Here is a 22,843-nt window from a genome sequence, read left to right as displayed (position 1 = left end):
TGAGATGAAAGAAGAAAAAGAGAGAGAAGGAGTTACGGGTTTTAGGGAGGGAAATAAGGAATGGGGATCCCACGTGGCCCCTTCTCAGTCCTTAACTAAAATTAATACAATAAATGTAAACCTAATTCTAAGTTCTTATCCCACAAGATATTTTAATTAACCAAAAGTTATGAACTTAGATTAAAACCAACTTCACACTTACGCACCTTGTCACGTTTAAGGTTATTTTCGTACTTTCACGTCCTCGGAATTTATAATTCTGGGACGGGCTGTGACAATCTCCCCTCCTTATAGAATTTCGTCCCCGAAATTCCAGCAACCAACTAAATCATCTATACTCATACAATAGCCTCGGATAAATCTCTCTCATCCGATTCTCTTTTTCCCACATAATTTTCTACTGAATGATTTCCTTCACAAAGCTTTTACCACTTACTCTGTCTTAATTCTCAGGACCTTCTTTTTCCAATCCAAAGTCATCCTTGGTTCCTTATCAAGTCGAATCCAATTTAATTCTCAATAGTTGCACCAGAATTCCATGAGACGACTCTGCCACCTAGTGACAACGCATCGAACACAAAATACATTAAGTACCGTTGCCCTGTCTGGGAAAAAGTTATTACTCAGCACTGGAGTAATTGTACTAACTTGGTACATTGACCAACTATCACTTCAAATTCGATCATAACCATCCTATGTACAAGGAAACTTGTACACATAATCCAAAGTAATATCTTTCCATTTCCACTGCGAAACAGAAAATAGTTATCTCAATCCAAAGGTTTATCTCTTTCTGCCTCAATCTGCTGACCCAATAAAACTGTCGAATGTATGATAAATCTTATTACTTTTGGAATATTGCAGCAGTTGAACAGTGAACTTCGTCCAAATTTGCTTGCTTTAAATCCTCAGCATTAGGCACATACTTTTTGTTTTCTTGTATCCACATACCATTTGATTCACAAATCATGTACTCATTCTTTTTCCCTTCTTTCTCTGCCTTGGTTAATTCTTAAATTTCCTCGTCAAACATTTAAATTTCGAGTACGACCTTACCAAAAGGCCTAACTTGAAACTTAGCAAGTATAACTTCTTCTCGATCTTCCATCCTTAATTTTTCTTCCGTTGGTTTTCAATCCACAAGATGATACTCTTGGCAAACGTGCCAGACATTAATCTTATTGTAGTCTTCTCACCAAGTGCTTCAGCTAGAACAAACTTTACGATCACCCTGATCGTACAATCATGTTCATTAAGCAATACAATTCACTTTCGCTGCCTCATATCAAAATCCTTCCAAGTAATGGATATTGAAGACTTTTTGGATTCGTAAAAATCTTGCATTCTTACCAAATATAATGCCTTCATAACTTCACAGCAAGAATGGTAATCATGACTTCCAAGTCACCCGTAGGGTAATTCATCTCATAAGGTTCCATTTATCGTGAAACGTATGCAATCACCCTAACATTTGCATCAACATGCCTCTACTACCATTCAAGAAACATCACTAAAAATTTATGATTACCATTATCTTCTAGGAATACTAAAATACGTGCATGAGTGAGGAAATACTTCAGTTGTTGAATCCTTTGCTCACAATTTCCTTCCCACTCATACATAACCTCTTTTCTCAACAGTCTCGTCAATGACAAAGCAATGACTGAAAAATCACAACCATCCAAGATAGCCTGGTAAGCTAAGAAATTCCGAATCTCAATTATGGCTTGTGGTTGTTCCAAATTTTTAATTTCTGCTACCTTTTAAGGATTCACTTGAATACCTTAAGAATATATAACAAATCTCATAATGCCACCTGATTCATCCAACATTCGCATTTGCTAAACTTAGCATACAATCGACATTCTTCCAATCTTTGTTCCACCGACTTAATACGTTTACATGCTCTGCTCTGGCTCAGAATATGCCAGAATATCTTCAATGAAAATGATATCAATCTATCAAGGCATTCTTGGATTACTTCATCCATCAACTCATAAAACCGCATGAGTATCCACATAGCATCACAAAACTTCATAAGGACCATAACAAGTCCAGAAAACCATCTTATGATCAACGTCACTTATAATATTCAATTGGTAGTAACCAGATCTCAATTCAATCTTTGAATCTTCGCAATTACTTCTGAGCTGGTTAAATAAACATTAGTACATCACCATGGATAACGGTTCTCAATCGTTACCCGACTCCATTGTCTATAATCAATGAACAGTCTCAAGATCCATTTTCTTCCTCACCAACAAACTGGGGCTCCTCAAAAGTGTTGTACTAGGTTGAATAAAACTTTTATCAACCAATTCTTTCAACTGAATTTCCAATTCCCTTAACTCATCCTGAACCAATCTCCAATATAAATTTATACCTGGTAACAAATCAATAATGAACCTCATATCTCTGCCTGAAGACAATCTAGGTATACTTTCAGGGAAAACATCAAGAATAGTCTAACTCTTTCGACATTATTCACACTACTCCAAACAACATCATTTAGCACTACATGAGCTAATAATTTTTTTTTTTTTTTTTTTTTACAGCCTTTCAAAACAATCTCTTTGCTCTCACAGCATAAATAACGGCCTGACTCAATCCACTTTGCATACTTACAAAAGTAATCTCTGGTCATCCAGATCGATGGAAAGTACTGGTTTCCCGTAACATTCCGTCTTGTCACAATTATAACCAACCAATCTAATGGAACAGAATTAACTGATACAATATATATTATATTATTATTAAGCATTCTAAATAAGTACAATACTAACATAAAATAATCTACCGGTTTACTTACTTAACGAATCCACGAATAAGTTATTAATATTACGGTCTGCAGCCCGCAATACTGATAAATCATCGTTGTCTCGATAAGTAGGCAACCACTCTCAAATATATAACATTACTATTTTGTCACTCAATGCAAAATACATACACTCGTCTCAACTTCATTTATTTACTACTCTCTAGGTAATAACATACATAATAAGAAATATATCAGCCGAAGTCAACTAGAATGACCAATACGGCTGATTCAACTCTTATCTCAATAATACGTCGGCCGGATCCACTCCGCGTGGTCGGTACGGCCGAGCCTATAACTCACCAATTTCTTATGTGTCAGTCGAATCCACTTCTCATGGTCTGTACGGCTGAACATATAACTCATCAAATCTCTCTGTACTCACGGTCAATCCGACCAAACTACTAAGTCCATAACTCTGTTGAATCGACACTATGATATCATGGAAAATTGTTGAGTACAACTGATTCTAGGGACGATTCACAATTCTATGTCCCCGCTGTCCACATAAATACATTCATTAATTTCACACTTCCCAAAGTGTTAATTTTGTACCTGCTGCACAAGGTACATTTCCTTTACTCGAGACACCTTGTCTCAAATATCGGGGATTACCAGTATATCCATCACTTTTATTCTGACCAGCGACATTTGTTTATACCATATTTAGGGCCTCGTATACTTGGGACTTGGGCCTTGTATTTGGGCCTCACACTAAAGCCCATACTTTGTAAAAGAGGAGGAGCCCCTTATTCTATAAAAGGGGACTCCTCCCCTCATTCTAAGGGGGGAAGATAGCCAAGCCATCCTACAAGGCTCAAAACTCTCATACATTTAGAGAGAGAGTCCTCATACAATTCAAGAGGCTCTCCTTCCTTCTCCCCCACCCTCCTTTCTCCGAGGGACTTCCCCAAACACTTGTATCCATACACATACAGAGAAACAATATCAACTACAGTGTGGACGTAGCCCATACATTGGGGTGAACCACGATAACTCTTGTGTCATTTACATTTCATGCAGATTCACGGTCGGATTTACGTTGTACCAAGACCATCCGGTTTTGTGCATCAACATTTGGCGCCGTCTGTGGGAAACGACACGAAAAGTTATGTCGGTTCTCTTTCATTTTTTCACCTCCGCCGTGAATTTGCAAAAACCCAGAACCTCCTTCTTTGGGTTTTTCCAGAAAAGCTTCACAGACTCTGTGCAGTTCAACAAAAAAACCCTTCCAAAAACCCATTTTTCTTTCTCTCGAATCTTCCACAATCTTCAGCTCCATTACACATTTGAGATAATTTCCATAGCCTATGCTGACTCAGTGACTCGTGGACGAACAAAAAACCCACATGTCGGCAATTACTAGATCTTCGACCACTCAAATCCCGACGGACATGGCTTCCAAGAAGAGTAACTATAACCCTCTATCCGACGATGATGCTAGCCCCGGAAAGATCTTCATCGGTGGTTTACCCAAAGACACCACTTTGCATACCTTCGTTCAGTACTTTGAGAAGTATGGGGAGAGAATTGACTCTGTGATCATGAAAGACTGCGAAACTGGTCGACCCAGGGGGTTCGGGTTCATCACCTATGAGGATCTTGCTATTGTTGACCAATTAATTGAAGAGACTCATGTGATCAACAGAAAGCAGTCTCTACAACTTCTCTGCACCTGTTTGTTCATGGAAAGGAGTTTCTTGTGAATCCAACAATGTTATCGACTTTGAGGCTTTCGGTATGGAGCTCTCCGGTTCGGTTCCCGACACCACCATCGGAAAGCTCATAAATTTTCAAACTGTGAACCTCAACCGCGCCAAAATCACCGGTCTTCCTTCGGATTTGTGGAGCATAAATTCTCTCAAGCACCTTATTCTCTCCAACAACTAGATTTCTGGGTCGTTGAAAATTCGTTTGAGAAGAAGTAATGGAAGAGGTGGAAGAGGATCTACCGTGGATTTAGGAGAAGGCCTTGGACGTGGTAGAGTTTACGGGCTCCGTCACATAGGCGATTCCTGGACCCAGAATGGGCACCAACTTTCTCCTTTGGATTCTGGCTTTCCTAACAGAGTAACTTCAAGAGGTTTATGGGGGGCGACTTCGTGCCGGTCTACGTCGTGGTCGGGACGATAACGGTGTCGATGAGGCTAGGGCTCCATACCGCCAATACGAAGAAGGAACGGAGTAGCTCATCAGCGGCAAGGAAGACGCCGCCAATAACTTTGCCAAGGCCACTATACAATTGGGAAGGAGATTGTGGATCTCTGCCTTGATCGAATACGAAAGCTTGCCGACAACTACTACTACCACTTCAATGATTCCCTACCGTAGATCTCCTCCCCAATTCACGGAGCTCCGTCCAAGTCACTGGTAGAGGAGATCTCACGGTCTTCCATTTGCAATATAAAATCTCCACCTGAGAAAGTAAAAGCCATCTGTAATATAAAATCTCCACTGCTTTTGTCGGCAAAAGCAGAAAGGGAAAAGAGACACTCCACATGGCTTTCTCGTCTACCATTGCCAAAAGGAAAAAGAAAAAGAAAAAAAGGGCCTCGGGAGCACATAAGAATATTTCAGAAAATAAGAAAAAAGAGGGGTGATAGTGGATGGGCACGACCAGGCTGTCCAAGAAAAGCAAGTGGAGTTAGCCCTCCAGTTTCGCCAAGAGACAGAGATAGAGACGCAGTGGAAAGCAAAAGGAAAAGAGAAAAAGAGAAAGAAATGGAGTGGGAAAAGCAAAAGCAAAGCAGAAAAACAAAAGCAAGGAATAAACACCTCACCCGAATGATGTAATTTATTTTTATTATCTTTCGGAGACATCTGTATAAACCCCATCAGAGGGTAATATGTATAAACCCCATCAGAGGGTCAAAAAAAAAAAACAAAAAACAAAAAAAAAAACAAAAAAAAAAAAAGGAAAAGCCCAAAACAAATGGGCTGACATGTTGTGGAGGAGCGAAGGCCCATAAGCCCAAAATAGCTCCAACCAGACGATCAAAAGTACGCCCAGTACTTCAAATCATACATGAACATTACTCATGTCAATCATACATAAACATTCATGAGCATCCCTCATATCAATCATACATAAACATTCATGAGCATCACTCATGTTAACATTCATGAGCATCACTCATGTTAACATTCATGAGCATCACTCATGTTAACATCCATGAGCATCACTCATGTCAATCAACATAAACATTCATGAGCATCATTCATGTCAATCAGCTTCAAAGACTTCATTTACAGAGCTCTAGCTTCAAAAACTTCATTTACAAAGCTCTAGCTTCAAAAGCTTCATTTACAAAAGCTCCAGTTTCGAAAGCTTCATTTACAGAGCTCTAGCTTCAAAGCTTCACTTGCAAAGCTTCACCTACAAAGCTTCAGTGCAGGGTATACAAATACCGCCTCCGAACAACCGCCACTTCGGCCCATACATGGATTCAATTTGAAGTCTCCAACCAACAGACTCTATTGACCGAAGACTTGGGGGACTACATTATGTACCATATATTGGGCCTCAACTGGGCCTCATGAAAAATACTTGGGGGACTCTAGCCCATTATTTATGTATTAAGGAGCGAACCCTTATTTTATAAAAGGGACTCCCTCACCATCATTAGAGAGCAACGTCGCCAGCTGAGCAACCGTCTCGCCGCCAGCATCAACTCTAACCCATCACTTATGTATTGAGGAGAGAGCCCTTATATAATTTTATGCATGGCATCTCAATTCACATCTCAATATACTTTTCATATAATTTTATACATTGCATTTAAAGCATAATTTCATGCATTTTCAATTTCTGGGAAAACGGTAAGTATATATGTATACGGAAAACAAAACTGCCCACTCACCTGGAGTTCGCCCTACAACTCCCTAGCACAATACGCCAAGGCGTCATGACGATCGGCGCCTAAAACAATAATCAATTCCAACCTCAGAATTCATATCGATAGAATATATAACTTATATAAAATACGTCACTACGTAGTTCGATCCGGAAGATCCACCACTCAGATTTTAAATCCATAACTTCCAGAGGTCCACAATATATCTCTAGGATAACATCCTAAAATTTCATCACCATCCAACGGTCGGATCTCCGTCAATTAACAAAACTAAGTGACGGTTAACATTTTATTTTATGAACTTACAACTCCAATTCCGGAAGATCCGTAACTCGGATTCCCAATCCGTAAGTTCCAATAATCCTCAAACATTACGTATTGCAACGTATCAAATTTTGGTGATGATCCAACGGTCGGATCGTCAATTCATATTTTCACCTAAATGCAAAAACTATAAAACGTTATTTGAACACCTAACCAACAATCCTTAATAACTTTCTCATACGGTGCTCAATTTGGGTATATGAATATACCACAGTGATCTACTCGACGTCACGGACGTCGACATATTTTTAAAATAATTTTTACTGTAGCACGCGCCCCCACGCGCCAAGGAAGGCACGGGTCCACGCGCCCCCACGCGCACCTTCTTCTTCCTTGGGTCGCCGGACTGGTTTTTCCGGCGGCCGTTTTTCAAATTGCCATAACTTTGTCATTTCTCAACGAAATCAAGTGATTCAAAAACGAAAGTTGTAGCCCTTGAAGAGACAAAGAGAATGGTACCTTGCACAACACCTATTTCGCCGTGGTTTGGCCGGAAACTTCCTCGAAAGCCTCGGAGGTCGCCGGAAACTGGGTATTTTTCAAATGAGTATAACTTCTTCAATACTCAACTAAATTGAGTGAAACAAAAAGGCAAGTTGTAGTAATTGACGAGATGAAGAGATTGATACCTACCTCGACTCCTAACTCACCGGGTATTCTCCGGAAAATGCCTCGAAAGCTCCGGCCAAACTTTGAACTTATCGATCTCCGTGTTCTTACGTCCAAAAACTTCCAACGAAGCACTCCGAGCTTCCTTGGGACCTCAATAAGCTCACTGTGAGCTTTTTTTAGCCTAAAACGTAGTCATTTAGAAGATCATGAATAGTGCCATTTCACGGTGCTTTAAAAACTAGGGTTTTTCGAAATGAAACTCACCTGAATTTGGTATCCCCGTGTTCGTGAAGTCCTCAGGATCACGATGGTAGTCTTAACTTGGACGTTCGTGGAGGTTTGATTGAGGTTGTGTGTGAGTCCGTATGTTCGAGAGTAAGAGAGAGAGTGAGAGAGTTTTCTGAGATGAAAGAAGAAAAAGAGAGAGAAGGAGTTACGGGTTTTAGGGAGGGAAATAAGGAATGGGGATCCCACGTGGCCCCTTCTCAGTCCTTAACTAAAATTAATACAATAAATGTAAACCTAATTCTAAGTTCTTATCCCACAAGATATTTTAATTAACCAAAAGTTATGAACTTAGATTAAAACCAACTTCACACTTACGCACCTTGTCACGTTTAAGGTTATTTTCGTACTTTCACGTCCTCGGAATTTATAATTCTGGGACGGGCTGTGACAGGATCACTTCTCGGGCCCGCTCCATCACCGTAGCACGATATTGTCCGCTTTGGGCCCCGACCAAGCCCTCACGGTTTTGTTTATGAGAACTCACGAGCAACTTCCCAGTGGGTCACCCATCATGGGAGTGCTCTAGCCCCCTTCTCGCTTAACTTCGGAGTTCCTACGGAACCCGAAGCCAGTGAACTCCCAAAAAGCCTCGTGCTAGGTAGGGATGAGAATATACATTTACGGATCGCTCCCCTGGGCGATGTGGGATGTTACAATTTGTCACATCCCGGCCCGGGGCGGATCAATTCCAGGGGCCCGCTCCACCACCGTAGCACGATATTGTCCGCTTTGGGCCCGACCACGCCCTCACGGTTTTGTTTCTGGGAACTCACGAGCAACTTCTCAGTGGGTCACCCATCATGGGAGTGCTCTAGCCCCCTTCTCGCTTAACTTCGGAGTTCCTATGGAACCCGAAGCCAGTGAGCTCCCAAAAGGCCTCGTGCTAGATAGGGATGAGAATATACATTTAAGGATCGCTCCCCTGGGCGATGTGGGATGTTACACAAAATGTTCATTACCTAACTACAAATTAATTTTCAATCATTTACCTACAACAATTATATCATGGGTGTAATGTAATATCTTTCTTTACAATGATACAAAATATTGTATGTAGCAACAACAAAACGTGCCTAACATAAGTACTTGTACATGGAAAATAATTTACCCATAACAAAAGAAATGCAATTTGATGTATAAAATCAACAATATTATGTTTCACTCATATTTATACAACAACAAAACGTGTCTAACATATATAACAATACATAGAAAATAATTTACCTACAAGTTAGAGGAATGTTATTTGATTCAAAATATATAATATAGGTGTAATATTTTTTTTTAAATAATTGGAACAAACTAATTTACCTACCAATTAATATGGGTAAAATTGCTACAAAATATATCACGAAAAAAAAAAACTACTTTTCTAGTTTGACATGGATATGGTTGTTAATGCAAACACTTTTTACATTTTATTTCACTTTTTCTATTACTTTTAATTTGGCATAAATTTAGGAATTTGAAAAAGGGACCATAAAGTATGAGTGGCATGAGTGTAAATAAATGGTTTTAATAGGTCAATAACATTCCCATACTTTTGCAAATTTTAAATTTGGGCTTAAATTGAATCTTTAAAGATAGATGAGTTTTTATCTAGAAATAATGAGTTGTAAGGGCCAAAATCTAAAGCACCCTATGATAAATCACTCAAAAGTACATCCAAAGAAGTAGAAAAGGAAACAGAAATGCAGAAGCAGAAATTGTTGCAACAGAGATTGTTGCAGTTTGTAGCTTGAGAGAGAGAGAGAGAGAGAGAGAGAGAGAGAGAGAGCGCGCTTGAAGAACAAGAAGGAGATCTGTATATTCAATGAATGGAATCGTACAATGTGTTGATTACATCAGAGATATATATCTTCTTATCCAATTTCTTAGTGACTAAGCAAACTTCTCAACAACCTTATCATAACTAACTCTCTATCTAATCCCACATGGCACTCAATACAACCATTGATTCTGTAGTGTTATCAGAAGCTTGCTTGTATATGCAAATGTTACGCGGTCCTGTCCTGGAGTCCGGAATGCATGGGAGTTCTCCTGGAGGAGGATCTGGAATGAGTCTGAGACAGTGCCAACTCTGCAGGTTGTTCTAGCCAAACCCTAGAAGACAAAACCTTTTTGGTATAGACACGGTGTCTTCGTTCCCGGGCATAGATTACCCAGAAGATCAAGGAAAACATTACAGCTGCAGATACCAAAAACAAGCCAATGTACATCCAGGCACTATGTATCCGCAAACCGGGGCAATGATCTCTACTTATGTCTGAGAATGCATCCCTAACAAATGTGCAGTCTATAAGCTCAACGAAGAAGGGACTGTAACGATAGAGAGCGTAGATCACATTGACGAAGGCAGACAATTGGTTGTAATAGTTTGGAGTTAACCGGCCAGGAGTTACACAAACATTCGCTGGCGAAGATTGACACACATACTTCTTCCACACCTGTTTGAGGCAAAAATATAAGGTAGGTCAGATTTATACACTCGGAAAAGCTATTAAAGCTTATACTTATTGTGTCTAGCGATTGTATATCATGGTATTAGAACTCTCTTTGCAGCTAGCAGGTCTTGCATTCGAAATTTATGAATAACTTGAGACACAAGGAAAATCTATTTACGCTTTAGCTTAGATATGAATGCTATTAGGTTTCTTCCATTTATTTTTTATTTGTACCTCTCGAACATCTTGCATTTGAATTTCACCATCGACACACTTTCGCTCGTCGCGATTTTCATCAAAGGGGTTGCAAAGAAGCGGCAATGGTGGGCCGGTCTGGTTGAAGTAAAGGGGACCATTAGCCTGGGAATTAGAATTTGCAACATCGGTGACGACACGGTTGAGCACAACAACAGCATAGTAGGTTGCATCCCTAGTCCTCGCTAAGGCCATTTTGGCTGTGTCTTTGTTCACACATGGAAGTACATCATCTAAGGCGGTATGAGCTGTGGGTTGCTTCTGCACCCACTCATCCATTGAAACACATGCATCTGCAAACACACTAACAAATATGCACATAGGAAATCAAGTCAAAAAACCCGAAGAACAAAATTTATTTTAGCAAGATTAAGTCATCTTGTAGCCTGATAATCGTCTGTTGATTATAGGCACTGGTACTGCTTTAAGCCACCTTATTCGGTGCCACTAATGCCAGTGACTATTGATAATGTTTTCTTGTGACGATTAAACAACACTTACTTATGGACGAGGAGAAATACACCACACAAAATGAATGTTCCCGTGACAAGAATCCACCCAAGAATCACCAAACTGCATCAAAGGCGCAAGTGTTTGTTAGAGGACAAAGACATAAATTCTTCCAAAATTTGGAGATCTTAAAAATGAACATGAAACAGTTCTAGGTATATACGTCACTTACAAGTATACAAGACATTCCATCCCAAAAATGGAAACCACTGCAACAATTTTAGTCCAAAAGAGGAGCAGAGAGATTAATAAGGGATAATTTTAAAAGTCAAAATTTTGAAATTTCTACCTCAAAACGAAAGAAAAAAAAAGGACTTACAAAATCCAACAAAGACCAAACAAAGCATAACAGCAGCAAGAACAATGAGAGCCAGTCTCCTGCAAAACATAGAAACAGAAAAATTAAAGTTATCCAAATTATTAAGCATTGTGAGCAAAGCTTGGAATAAGTTGCAGTATAGTTGTATAGGTACATGATATCCAAGCCATCTTGTATACGTTTCGAACTCTTTTCAGTTGTATCAGAGAGCACAGTCGCAGCATTTTTTATGGATCCCATAACACCATCAATACTCTGCTGAATGTCTGCCGGAAGAACAATGGCATTGATACCAATTGTCTTAGATGCACTGAGATATTCTGACACATTCCTGAGGTTTTCTGCAGTCCTATCTGCCTGTGCCACGACGTATCCAAGCGTGTTGCACGTGCTGCTGTGGAACCTGTCCTGGCCAGTGTAGAGCAAAACACATCCAATAATTGCCAAGATTGTGAAGAAAATGAGGATGGTGAGCGAGAGAGCATATGCTACTCTAGAATAGCCGTACTGCTCTTTCCGACAGCAGCAGTAGCAGAAGCAGATGAGCAACAGGCTTATCCCGAACACCACGAACCACACAACGGCAGTGACAAAGAAGGGTGCCGCTGTGAAACCAACAGACTGCGTCATAAAACAAACAATAGCCAATGTCAAAAAGTATTCATTGAGCAGCAGAAGAATAGGAAACCACATTATATCATGCAAAAATTGACAGAAGTTATCAATTCTGAACATTCTTGACAGAGCTGTCTATATATATATATATATATATATAGTATCATTATCCAAATATAAAAAAATTGCATACTTATCCCAACCCACATTTAGGGTTAGTTTGGGGTTGCTTATTTAAGAAGTATGTTTGCTCATAAGCGTTTCTAATAGAAGTTCTTTTTATTAGAAACACGTTGCACATTTTATTAAAAACTGAAGTGATTCCTAAAAAAGCATGAAAGCAATTTTTTAGCATTTTAAATTATTTTGTTAAAACATAATCAGAAACGGTTTTTGATTGGCATCAAACACTTTTAACATTTTCAAAAGCAACCTCAACAAGTTATAAATACCAAAATCTATTGAAAGACAATTAAGATACCACAAATAATTTTGAAACAACCACAACATGAGATAAGCAAGAGAGCGAAACAATTCCAGAAATTCAATAAAATAGCAAAACAACACTTATAACATGATTTTTATTCATAAATTGATAGAAATTAACCCAAATAACAAAAAGAGAAAAGGGAAATGGGAGGGGGGAGGAATTTTTCAAAAGCAAGAACTCACAGCCCAATAATGCTTATTTTTTAGATCCCAGCCACCACTGTATTTTTTAAACTTGTCGAGAGGATCTCTCCGCCGCGTCCTCTGCTCAGCCAATAACATGACAGTCCTGTTTTCTCCACCTTTTTCTTCAAGAAACCTCCCTGCTGCTGTGTCCCATCCCACCACCCCATGAAACCCTACGTGCCCTTTCTCGCGGCCTACCTCTACGGCTGCAAACCAAACCAAATTAAACTCAAAAGCATATTCAACATTAAAGAATACGAAATCACTACCATTTTTTGCAAGAAATCACAACCATTTTCGACGAAAAAGAATGTGGGAATGAATGTCAAATGTCATGCATGAGTATACCTGTTGCTCGTATGATGTCAAAAAGGTCAGGAGTACCGGAAATTAAAGGAACGAAGAGGAAAATGGAAAGAAAAAGGACGGATATTGTCCATGTGTTTGATCTGAGGCATGACATTATGTTTCCGGTTTTTGGGTTTTTGTATGATTTGGTTGTTGTTGTTGTTGTTAATGTGAGCCCCCGAACGACGTTGGATGATGATTTCCTCGACCTCCTGTGGTTTTTGAGGTAGAGCTCGGGGGCGGGGAGAGATGAGGATCCGCGTGCATTTTATGCAGAGGGAGCTATTTATATGACGCGGTTTACACACATAACTAACTGCACCCACACAAATTTTATGGGATGAGAAATACACCATATATAGACTGCGCGAGAGATTAATGTACTATGATTTTTCAGCTGAAAGTATTGTTTCTTAAAAGAAAAAAGTATAACATTATGAAACGGTCGCGAATTTATTGAAAATTAAAGGGAATTACAACCTAAAGCTAGGCGAATTTATAAATTAGGTTTCAGTAAAACGATTTAATTGATAAAACATTTTTATTTAGGTTGAAAGTAGAATTACACTAACAATGTAAGAATTTATATATTAGGTATTAAATTGGGAGTGGTGCTACGCTTAATTACCATCTAAATATACCACATTTTATTCTAAGAAAAGAATATACCACATTTATTTGGTAGCCTAGTTGTCAAGTCTAGGTGTAATTTCACTCTCTTATTTTTATTTTTTTTTTCTGCTTAAACGCAACAATATTACTCCTTTCACCTTCCCCGTCTCTAGCCCCCATCCCTCCACCTGACACCTGATCTGTTTTTGAAGATCAAAGCATATAAGTCAGATGAAGGTCCAAGCAAAAGTTTCACAATATATCGGACTCTCAAAACGGATTCTGCCGTTGCAAGCCAAAAAAAAAAAAAAAAAAAAAAAATTGGAAAAGAGGTTGTCAATATATATAGCAACCAATCTGAGACGAACGGAGGTAAAATAATGGTTGATATGCTTGTGTCCAATCTTCCTTCTTTGGAAAAGCCCCAAAGTAAAAGAGAAGAGCCAAAGATTATGTCCAATCTTTTCCATATTTATAAAGGAAAACTAATGAAAAGAGCTTGAAAACTTTGAGTTTTAATGATAAGGACAAAATAAAGGGTAAAGTGAATAGTACCAGGATTGACTTTTTAGTGTAAAAATGTAGTTTTTCGTTAAAGTGAACAGTACCGGGTGCTTTTCGTTAAAGTTCCCTATTTATAATTGATGTTGGTGGCCAGAGAAGCAAGATAACGATGGTTAGATCATAAGATAGGAAGGAGGACGAGGCGATGTAGGAGGCTAGAAAACCTAAACAGTAGAGTTTGATTAATTTCTTAAAATCCTATTAAGAATAGCAAGAATACAATTTTATTAAATTTTATAGCATGTTAGATAGTAAGAATACCATTATTAGGAAGTATGCACCTGCACTAAACAGATGGGATGATGAGTGATTAGCGATGTAATTAAAAACTACAAGTTTGAACAAGTAGGAAATGATGCTAGTTGTCAGACAAGGGCATCACAGTATCTTCATTACTGTTCCTAATCAGGGTCTTATGAGAATAACATGTTTTATAACTTGCATATAAAATACAAATTTAACCCAAACAAAATAAAAAACAAAAAATGCTTAAGCCTCATTTAGAATTGCTTTTAAAATGTCGAATATATTTTTAGAGAAAATGTTATTGAATTCCAAAAGCACTAGATTCAAGTGTTTTTACAGAATCACTTGCAATTTTAGTAAAGATTTGTTTTAAAAATATTTTTATAAAAAACGCTTTCAATGATTTTGAAATCACTTCAAACAAGTCCTAAGTAATTCAACTATATATATTTCCTTGAATTTGAGAAGCAAACGAACCAGCTTGATCAGTACCTGACAACACCAAAGATTTTATTCTTTTCGATTGAATGCTAAAGAATGAGAAAATTTTAATTGTGACGGGTACACAAGTGGTACACCACGTGTTTCAACAGAAGTGGTGGAAAATTTTAATTTTTAAGTTATTAACTTTTTAGCACACATATCCTACCATTTATATAATGACATGTGGTGTATCATCTCGTATACCGATCACATTGAAAAATCTTTCCAAAAGAAAAAAGGAACGCGGTTAATAATCTTATACAAATATGTAGACACATGATTATTCTTCATCTGCAATATAGTAGTTAATTGGTTATCGCTCCTAGCCTCCTACACTTTTTAATGTGCACTGTTTCCTTATAAAGCTAGGTATATGTGCATGAGATTTCATATATGCAACTATTTTAAATTTTGAGATGTAGTTGCACTTGCATATATTGTATACATACTAATCAAATTAAGTAGTAGCTAGTGCATACTCAATCGCTGTCCAATTATATATCTGGACAAATGCAGATATATATGGTTTTGTTTTGGCTAGGTTCCTCATGGGTTTAAGTTGTGGAAACAGTATCCTCTTTCTAAAACAAATATAAAGTTGCGTGCGATAGACGTTTCCACGAATTGTCTATGAGAAATGAGGTGATCCTTAGCATAATGAAAATGTTGCTCATTTGTGACTGAAAGATCAAGGGTTCGAGTTGTGGAAACAACATCTTTCTAAAACAAATGTAAAACTGCATGCGGTAGACGTTCCCATAAAGAATCTTGTTGGCTTGAAGTCACCTTTTAAATGTCTAGCGGAAATAAGAAATTAAGCCAATGGTAGAGAGGTAGCTGTTAAGGAATGAATGTCAATGGTCTAGATCGAGACATATGTCAATTGATTAGTAGAGGAATTAGTTAGTCCGCCACATAGAAAGATTGTCAAAGCCTAACTGTGTTGCTTTCGATATATTAAAAAGTCTCAGGGTGCTCAGTTTAGAGGTTGAACTCTCTCTCTCTCTCTCTCTCTCTCTCTCTCTCTCTCTCTCTCTCTCTCTCTCTCTCTCTCTCTCTCTCTCTCTCTCTTAGTATCTGTTTCTAAAAACCTAGATCTAGAGCCTCTTCTTCGACTTTAACCTTCAGTCGCCGCCCCTTACTCTTGCTCGGGGTAGGCGGGCAACTTGCTACCTCCTCTTTCCAGCCTCCTTCTTCCCTCCTCCTTCTCTTTTTCTCTCCCCTAATTTGCCTTTTACTTCTTTTCCTCCTCTCTCACTTCCTCTGCTCCACCCCTTCCCTGCATCCATCTCTTCCTCTTTTCTTTCTAGTCTTCTTCTTTTGTTTTATTTCCAGTTCTCTTTGAATTTATCTTAGTTTTCCCTGAGATGGGTCTTAACTATCCCCTGGGCTTGTCTCAGATCTGGGCTTCATGCCCCTTATCCGGCATCTTTTGCCTAATTTTACTGCTTTCTATCTTTTAATTTTGTATCCTCCCTCCATAGCTGTGATAATACATCCCCATCCTACCATTTACTCGGATAGCCAGGTTCTGATCAGGAAAAGAATACCAAATCTACTACCTTCCTTCACTTCCCCTTCCCCAACCATCATACATATGCCAGAACCCCATCGAGGCCAAGTGTGGGGTATTTTACATACCCTTAGCCTCACCTCTACTTGTGTGATACTTTGTTTGTATATATTTGCAGAGGTTCATGAAGGGGATTTGGATATGGTGTTTACTTTCTCGGTCTGGAGTTTGACTTCATCCGAGGATGTGACGGCGATGACTGTGGTCTTTGCTGCAGGAGATTATGGTTTAGGGTTTAGGTGGCTATGTGGTCTTTGCTCGCAAAGCCTAACTATGTCAATTGATTTGTATTTGTTTTTAATGAAAAAGTTATCACAGAAGTTCTAGTTGCAGCATTAATGCAAACCCATAGCCTTCGAATAACCTCCAAACCCTAGGACTTCTGAGTGGCTGCTTCATGCTTTTTGGGCTGCACATGAATGAGGCTCAATCTCTATGGGGCCTAAGTGAGAATTTCTACAGAAGATGCATGAAGTTTAATGCTATAAGAATTCACCAAAAAATACATTTGCATTACTCCTGAAACATTTATATTAAAATAATATTAAAACCTCATAAATATATTGTTGTAGTAAAAAAAAACTATAAAAGAAGAGTAATGTTAACCATTTTTTGATACAACGATATTATAAAAAGTGGAGATATAAGTCGAACTTGATACAACGTAATTAGCTAATCATAATTAAGTATCAATTTAAAAAAAAAAAATTATACATCTTCACTCTTTATGTAAGTCGAATTTGAGATCTCTTACTTATAAATGAATAGAAGTACCTCTAGACCCTAATACAAATTAGTAATCTTTTTTTTTTTGTTGACAACAGTTCATAAGCCCTAAAGAAAATGAAAGATTACATAAGAATATCACTAGGCCATGAGACTCCAGATCTATCTGCAACTAGCAACCAACGACAAGAAGGAGGAGCTTGCTAAAAAAAGATTGGACCCAAACTGCATGACAAACTCAAATAAACCAAATTATTAACAACAACAAAAAATTCACAATAAATATAACGAATTTCACAAAACTAACTTTAATGCATAAGGTCACGAGATATCGTACAACTAATTAGTAATCTTTAACTAACTTTGGTGGATTACTAATTTTGTTATTAAGTATTGAATTTGTATCTTTGTAATTGAAAGATTGATCAAACCATTGATATAGCACAATAGGTGCTACAATACGTAATACCTAGGGTTATCACAGCTAGTCCCGGAAGGTTTGACTGGTCAAAATTAATTAAACTAAATTCTCTGTCTTTGTGGTCTCTCACACACGTACAATATTGTTTTATAATTATAGTCAAAGTCCAAGGAAGCCCATTTGGGCGGTACTCATTGAGGAACCAGGATCCTCTGAGTAATTTCCTAGAGATTTCGCAATCTTGTCCGTTTATTTTATATCGTGCGGTCAGTTTTCGTTAGGTATTATTTATATTTGAATTTTAAAATTTAAATTTTAAATGATTTCTGACCGCACGATATACGATAAACGGACAAGATTGCGGGATCCTTAGGATCCCTAGGGAATTGCTCAGGAGGGGATCCTGGGTCCTCATTGAGGCCCTAAAATTGTGAATTACATATTGAGTTGTGCAAAAACACGGCAAATGTACTAGTTTTTTTTAATGTGCTCGGAACACATTACATTATATGGTATATAAGTTTTGTATTATAATATGTAGCATGTGGCTGTATTCTTGGCACATTGAAAAATCTCTCTTAAACTACAGTCAGTAATGATAACTTTATTACATATAAAACTTTTGCGCATACTCATACCATTCTTTTCATTCGAACAATAGTCTAATTTGAGCTAAACCCTATACTTGACAATGCCCAGATCTATAATTATGAATTTACGTTTTAAAAAATAAAAAGTTTATTATTATTAAGTGAAGGAAGAATTTGAAAAAATTATATTAATTCATGGCAAGGGAAGCACCTATATGATATTAGTGTATAAAAAAATGGCAGTTTTTTGGTCTGGTATAAAATATGACATGGAAAAGAGTGTTAAAAATGTACAAAACAATAACTTGGAACTGGGAACCACGTGATCACCTTGAGACAAAACACCCCGACCAAGTGATTAATTAACAAAAATTAAACTTCATATTCGAGAAGAAAGAGAGAGAGCTAATGTAATTATTTAATTAATCAAAGCATTTGAAGGGTTCAATTCAGTCAATTAAACGGAAAATTGTAATATTGAGGTTTATTAAATTTTTTGTTGATTATGCTAACACAATGGAGATCTATGAGGAATGCGTTTTCTTCTACTGATCATGTTTGTGGCCATGTCCTCGTCGGAAGCTTTATGAGTTGACCTTCCACATATTGACGCGTAATTAAGCCCGCTTCTCTTCTTTCTGACGACCTCATGATGCATGTATGTCATGTGCAAGCTCATGCCCATGGTCTCAGACCCCCACGACTCTGATGATGACGAGCTCATCGGGTCATCGAGGTCCAGAATTGTGGAATTGGGGTTGGTCTGATCGCTGGTCATCTCCTCGTCTCCCATATCGGAAAGTGGAACTAAGAAGTCAGGACTCAGTTGAAGGGAGTTGCATGTTTTCAAGTAAGGAGAGAGGTCTTTCTTGAATTTAAGCACGTAATCCACCTGATTAATCATTCGAATCAACATGTTCATTAATTAATTAAAACGTTTCAGTTTTCATGAATCAGATAAATTTTCAGCTAGATATATAAGTTATTTACGTAAACCAGGTAAAATTTAGCTATATAAGTTCTGTTGTCACATAAAATATAGATGCCAACATTTTAGTAATTCATCTACATGCATGGAACAAATTAACGCCAAAAAGTAAGCAAAATATACTAGGATATTGGCTAAAATGATCAAAAAATCAAATCTCAATGATTAACTGATCAAGACTAAAAATCGATGACATAGCAATTAGATATCGATAACATAATGAAAAACTGATTATTTTGTAAATGGATCGAAAAAATGATCATTTTGGCCAATTTCCAAATATATTCGTAGTTTTCGTTACCTTGCAACCGAGAGAGCAATGGATATATGGCTCTTGAAGACTTCTATCACACGATGTGCAGTAGTTTCCAGAACCCTTGAATTGCCGATTTTGAGGTCTTTTCTTGATGAACACTACTTTGGCACTATTGATGGTATATGCCTAAAACAACAAACGAAGACTTCAAGTGTCAAACCAACTGAATTGCAATGGCAGAAGTCAATCAATTATAAGCTAGATTGATCATTTTTTTGGCACCAACCTGAACGTTGGAGCAGTCGATGAGCTTCTGAAGATCTTCCAATCGGACAACGTCATGGTAAACGTAACGGCGAATTTGAAGGAGCCTGTGGAATCGATGGGAGGGAAGACAATGGGGGCATATACTGATGCAACAATCCAAACAGCAGACGTTTTTTTCGTTCTTTTTCGCAGTTTCGTGGAATGAGCAGCCGGCGAAGAACTTCTCAGTGTAAAGGGCATCCAACCATGCAGGCTTCTGAATTCCCTATCAAAACAGTTAAACTCAGTTACTCAAAAGACAATGAGAACCATGCAACAGAGAGAGAGAGGGTGGACAGAGACAAACCATGATCACATAGACACTTGAAAGAGAGAGCCCCCGGCCCCTTTGAGCTGTTACCAAGGCGGTGTTGTAAACAGGAAAGAGAGATGGAGAGATAGAGAGAGACCAAGGGATGAAGATAAGTGTATTTATTGAGCTTCACAAGAGAGGAAAGGCGTAATATTTACTCCTTGGGGAGGTACACAACATTTTGTCAATAGTGAGACACGTAACATGAGAGAGAGAGATGTTTGAAAGTGATTTTAGGTCACTAAAAACGCTCTTGACAATATTCAACAAAAAAGAAAGTACTTGACGTATTACTTAGAAGAAACACATGTTATGTGCGTAGGATTTAAGGTTATGTACTTTTTATAAAAAACACTTCCAAATATTTTTTAGAAAGCAATTGAGTTTTTATTAGAAGCATTTTTGAATAAAAGTGCTTTCCAAAATATAATTTCCTAATGGACAGAGCGAGAAAGGAAGTAAGATATGAGGGGAACGTGGGCGCGATTTCCGTGTCTCCCATTCTTTAAAAACCCTATAAACAATTGCTGCTCATCTCCTTGGCTGAAGAGCTCAAATGCTAAACTAACCAAGCCACCTTCTTGAAGGAGCTGCTCAGCCATTTTCTTACCTGTTTTTTCATTGATTCTCATCCCTTAGAATTGGTGAAATCAGTAGAAACTAGCCACTTGTTGTAAAAACAAAACCCAAAAATTACAGATATTTACCAGCCATCCCTGATTATATAGTTCCATCAGTCCATTCGTTGCGTTCCACTTTGTTGCTGTCAAGTCGGCTAATAAGTTCTTCTTTTTTCTGCTCACTTTTTATAAAATAAAAAACAAGTAGAGGAGAGCAGGAGAGCAGAAATTAGGCTTCCCTTTTTCTTCCCTGATGCTTTTTTTTGTCATTTTGTAACTTACATCACTTGAAAGCTAAGTAATTAGGCCTACAAAAAGAATGAAATTATGTATGATTAGCTTGAAATATTTTTACAATCGTATTTCAGTTTGATCATCTGAATGTTTCATTTAATTTGCAATCCATGTAACTAATATCTAAGATACCATGTCTCAGTCTTTGTAGTGGAGAGAGACTCATCAACATAAGAATGTTATCAGGGACAAAGTTAGAAATTTGTAAGAATAGAGGCATTCTCAAACAACAAGGTACAATTAAAAAACTCAAGAATTTATTGCACAAAACACTTATATATTAATTCATAAAAAATTTCATACAACATCTTACAATATTCCTCGACGCGTTTTCATGTTTTGAAAGCGTTGCATGACAACATCATTACCAATACCATCAAATATCTCTCTCTACCAAAATAATCATGTTTTCATAATTTATCTATTGATCTCCCATTCGATTTCTCAATTGATTCTTCAGAAATTTCATGGCCGAAAATACTCTTTCAACGGTGGTAGTAGCAACTGGAAGAGTTAGTGCTAATGTCATAAGCATGTAAACTAGCGGATACACCTTGTCTTTTTTCCACTGGACCATTTTTTTCATTTGTAGTTTAATTAGGGCTTGGAAATTGGAATGCAACAGTACACACACAAAATTTAGTGAGGGCGGATGCCCCCTAGACCCTATACAGCTTCGTCCTTAAATGTTATTGTGTCCATATTTCAAATCAATTACGCATTATATCTAGATTATTATGCATTTTAACTTCTTAATTTAAAGTTAATTGTATTTGTGTTGACTAGTATATTTCCAACATACAATAATCCCTCTCTCGTAAGTGCCTACGTGTCTAGTGTAGGTCAGGGTGCTTTTAATTTTCTTCTTCCAAGGCCCTAGTAAATTCCTTTGTACTAATTACCTTCCATTTTCTCATCTCCCACTTTATATTTTGTCTTTCTCTTTATAAAGAAATCAATATAAGATATTGACACGATTTAATCGTAATGTTCAAATAAGAGGGAGGATAGGGAAAAAAATTAGCAGGAGAGAATTTTACTCCGTGAAAATATTAGCATGTCAAAAAACTTGCAGATGTCTACTCATTGGCTTTTGATACCTCAACTATGACTCATGTGACTCAGGTGGTTAAAGGGTTGAAATCAGGGTATTAGTACAGTAGCCTCTGAGGAATTAAACAGGGAAAGGTAATTCGTAAGGAATTAGAGCATTGTTTAATAAGGAAAACTAATGAAAATGGTTTGAAAACTTTAAGTTTTAATGATAAAGACAAAATAAAGGGTAAAGTGAATAGTAACATAATTGACTTTTTAGTGTAAAAATGTGGTTTTTCGTTAAAATGAACAGTACCATGTGCTTTTCATTAAAGTTCATAATAACCTTCTCGGCTCTCTTTTTATCCTACAATTGCAAGAGAATTGTAGTCATCTACGTCCTACGGCACTATTTAAATATTTTTGATTTGGTTGGTTTTCTACAAAATTGATTTTTGAAGGATAAACTTAAAAGTAAAAGATTAAGATCATAGTGCAACATTGTACTATACAAAAGAAAGCAAACAAGTTAGATAAAAAGAAAATATCTAACTGAGAAGGTCGGTATCATCCAAGAACATATCCTTTGCATCTGACCAATACAATTATATGGCAGCATGCCTAATCTGCTAATAACAGAGTCCCAAACAAGACATGTACGAGAAAAAACCCGGTTTTTAGGGAATGAAACATGTCAACAATCAATCAACAACTCCACTAATCACAAGTCCTAGCCTGCAGCTTGCCTCAATAATAA

At 37.6% G+C, this 22,843-nt stretch overlaps 2 protein-coding genes across 3 annotated transcripts; both read right to left on the bottom strand.

The window, feature by feature from the left end:
• Positions 1-9,675: 9,675 nt before the first annotated feature.
• On the bottom strand, positions 9,676-13,327 carry LOC103447434 (uncharacterized). The gene is made up of 8 exons (XM_070805271.1): positions 13,060-13,327; positions 12,709-12,917; positions 11,576-12,042; positions 11,422-11,480; positions 11,275-11,311; positions 11,094-11,165; positions 10,572-10,896; positions 9,676-10,340 (listed from the first exon to the last, which is right to left on the bottom strand). The coding sequence occupies exons 1-8, from the start codon at positions 13,172-13,174 to the stop codon at positions 9,891-9,893; spliced, it is 1,734 nt and encodes a 577-aa protein (XP_070661372.1). The 5' UTR covers positions 13,175-13,327; the 3' UTR covers positions 9,676-9,890.
• Positions 13,328-18,722: 5,395 nt separating this feature from the next.
• On the bottom strand, positions 18,723-20,375 carry LOC103447442 (protein RGF1 INDUCIBLE TRANSCRIPTION FACTOR 1-like). 2 transcript variants are annotated; one of them, XM_008386641.4, is made up of 4 exons: positions 20,132-20,375; positions 19,805-20,041; positions 19,564-19,704; positions 18,723-19,166 (listed from the first exon to the last, which is right to left on the bottom strand). In XM_008386641.4, exons 1-4 carry the CDS (start codon positions 20,132-20,134, stop codon positions 18,783-18,785), a joined length of 765 nt encoding a protein of 254 aa, XP_008384863.2. In that variant the 5' UTR covers positions 20,135-20,375; the 3' UTR covers positions 18,723-18,782. The 2 variants fall into 2 exon arrangements, with proteins under 2 accessions (XP_008384863.2, XP_008384854.2); XM_008386632.4 differs by having other exon boundaries at positions 19,805-20,050; positions 20,132-20,370.
• Positions 20,376-22,843: the final 2,468 nt, after the last annotated feature.

This window comes from Malus domestica, chromosome 02, assembly GCF_042453785.1.
Source record: "Malus domestica chromosome 02, GDT2T_hap1".
NCBI classification, from domain to species: domain Eukaryota; kingdom Viridiplantae; phylum Streptophyta; class Magnoliopsida; order Rosales; family Rosaceae; genus Malus; species Malus domestica.
The sequence above is the reverse complement of the archived record's forward strand: the minus strand, read 5'-3'. Positions and strand labels throughout refer to the sequence as shown.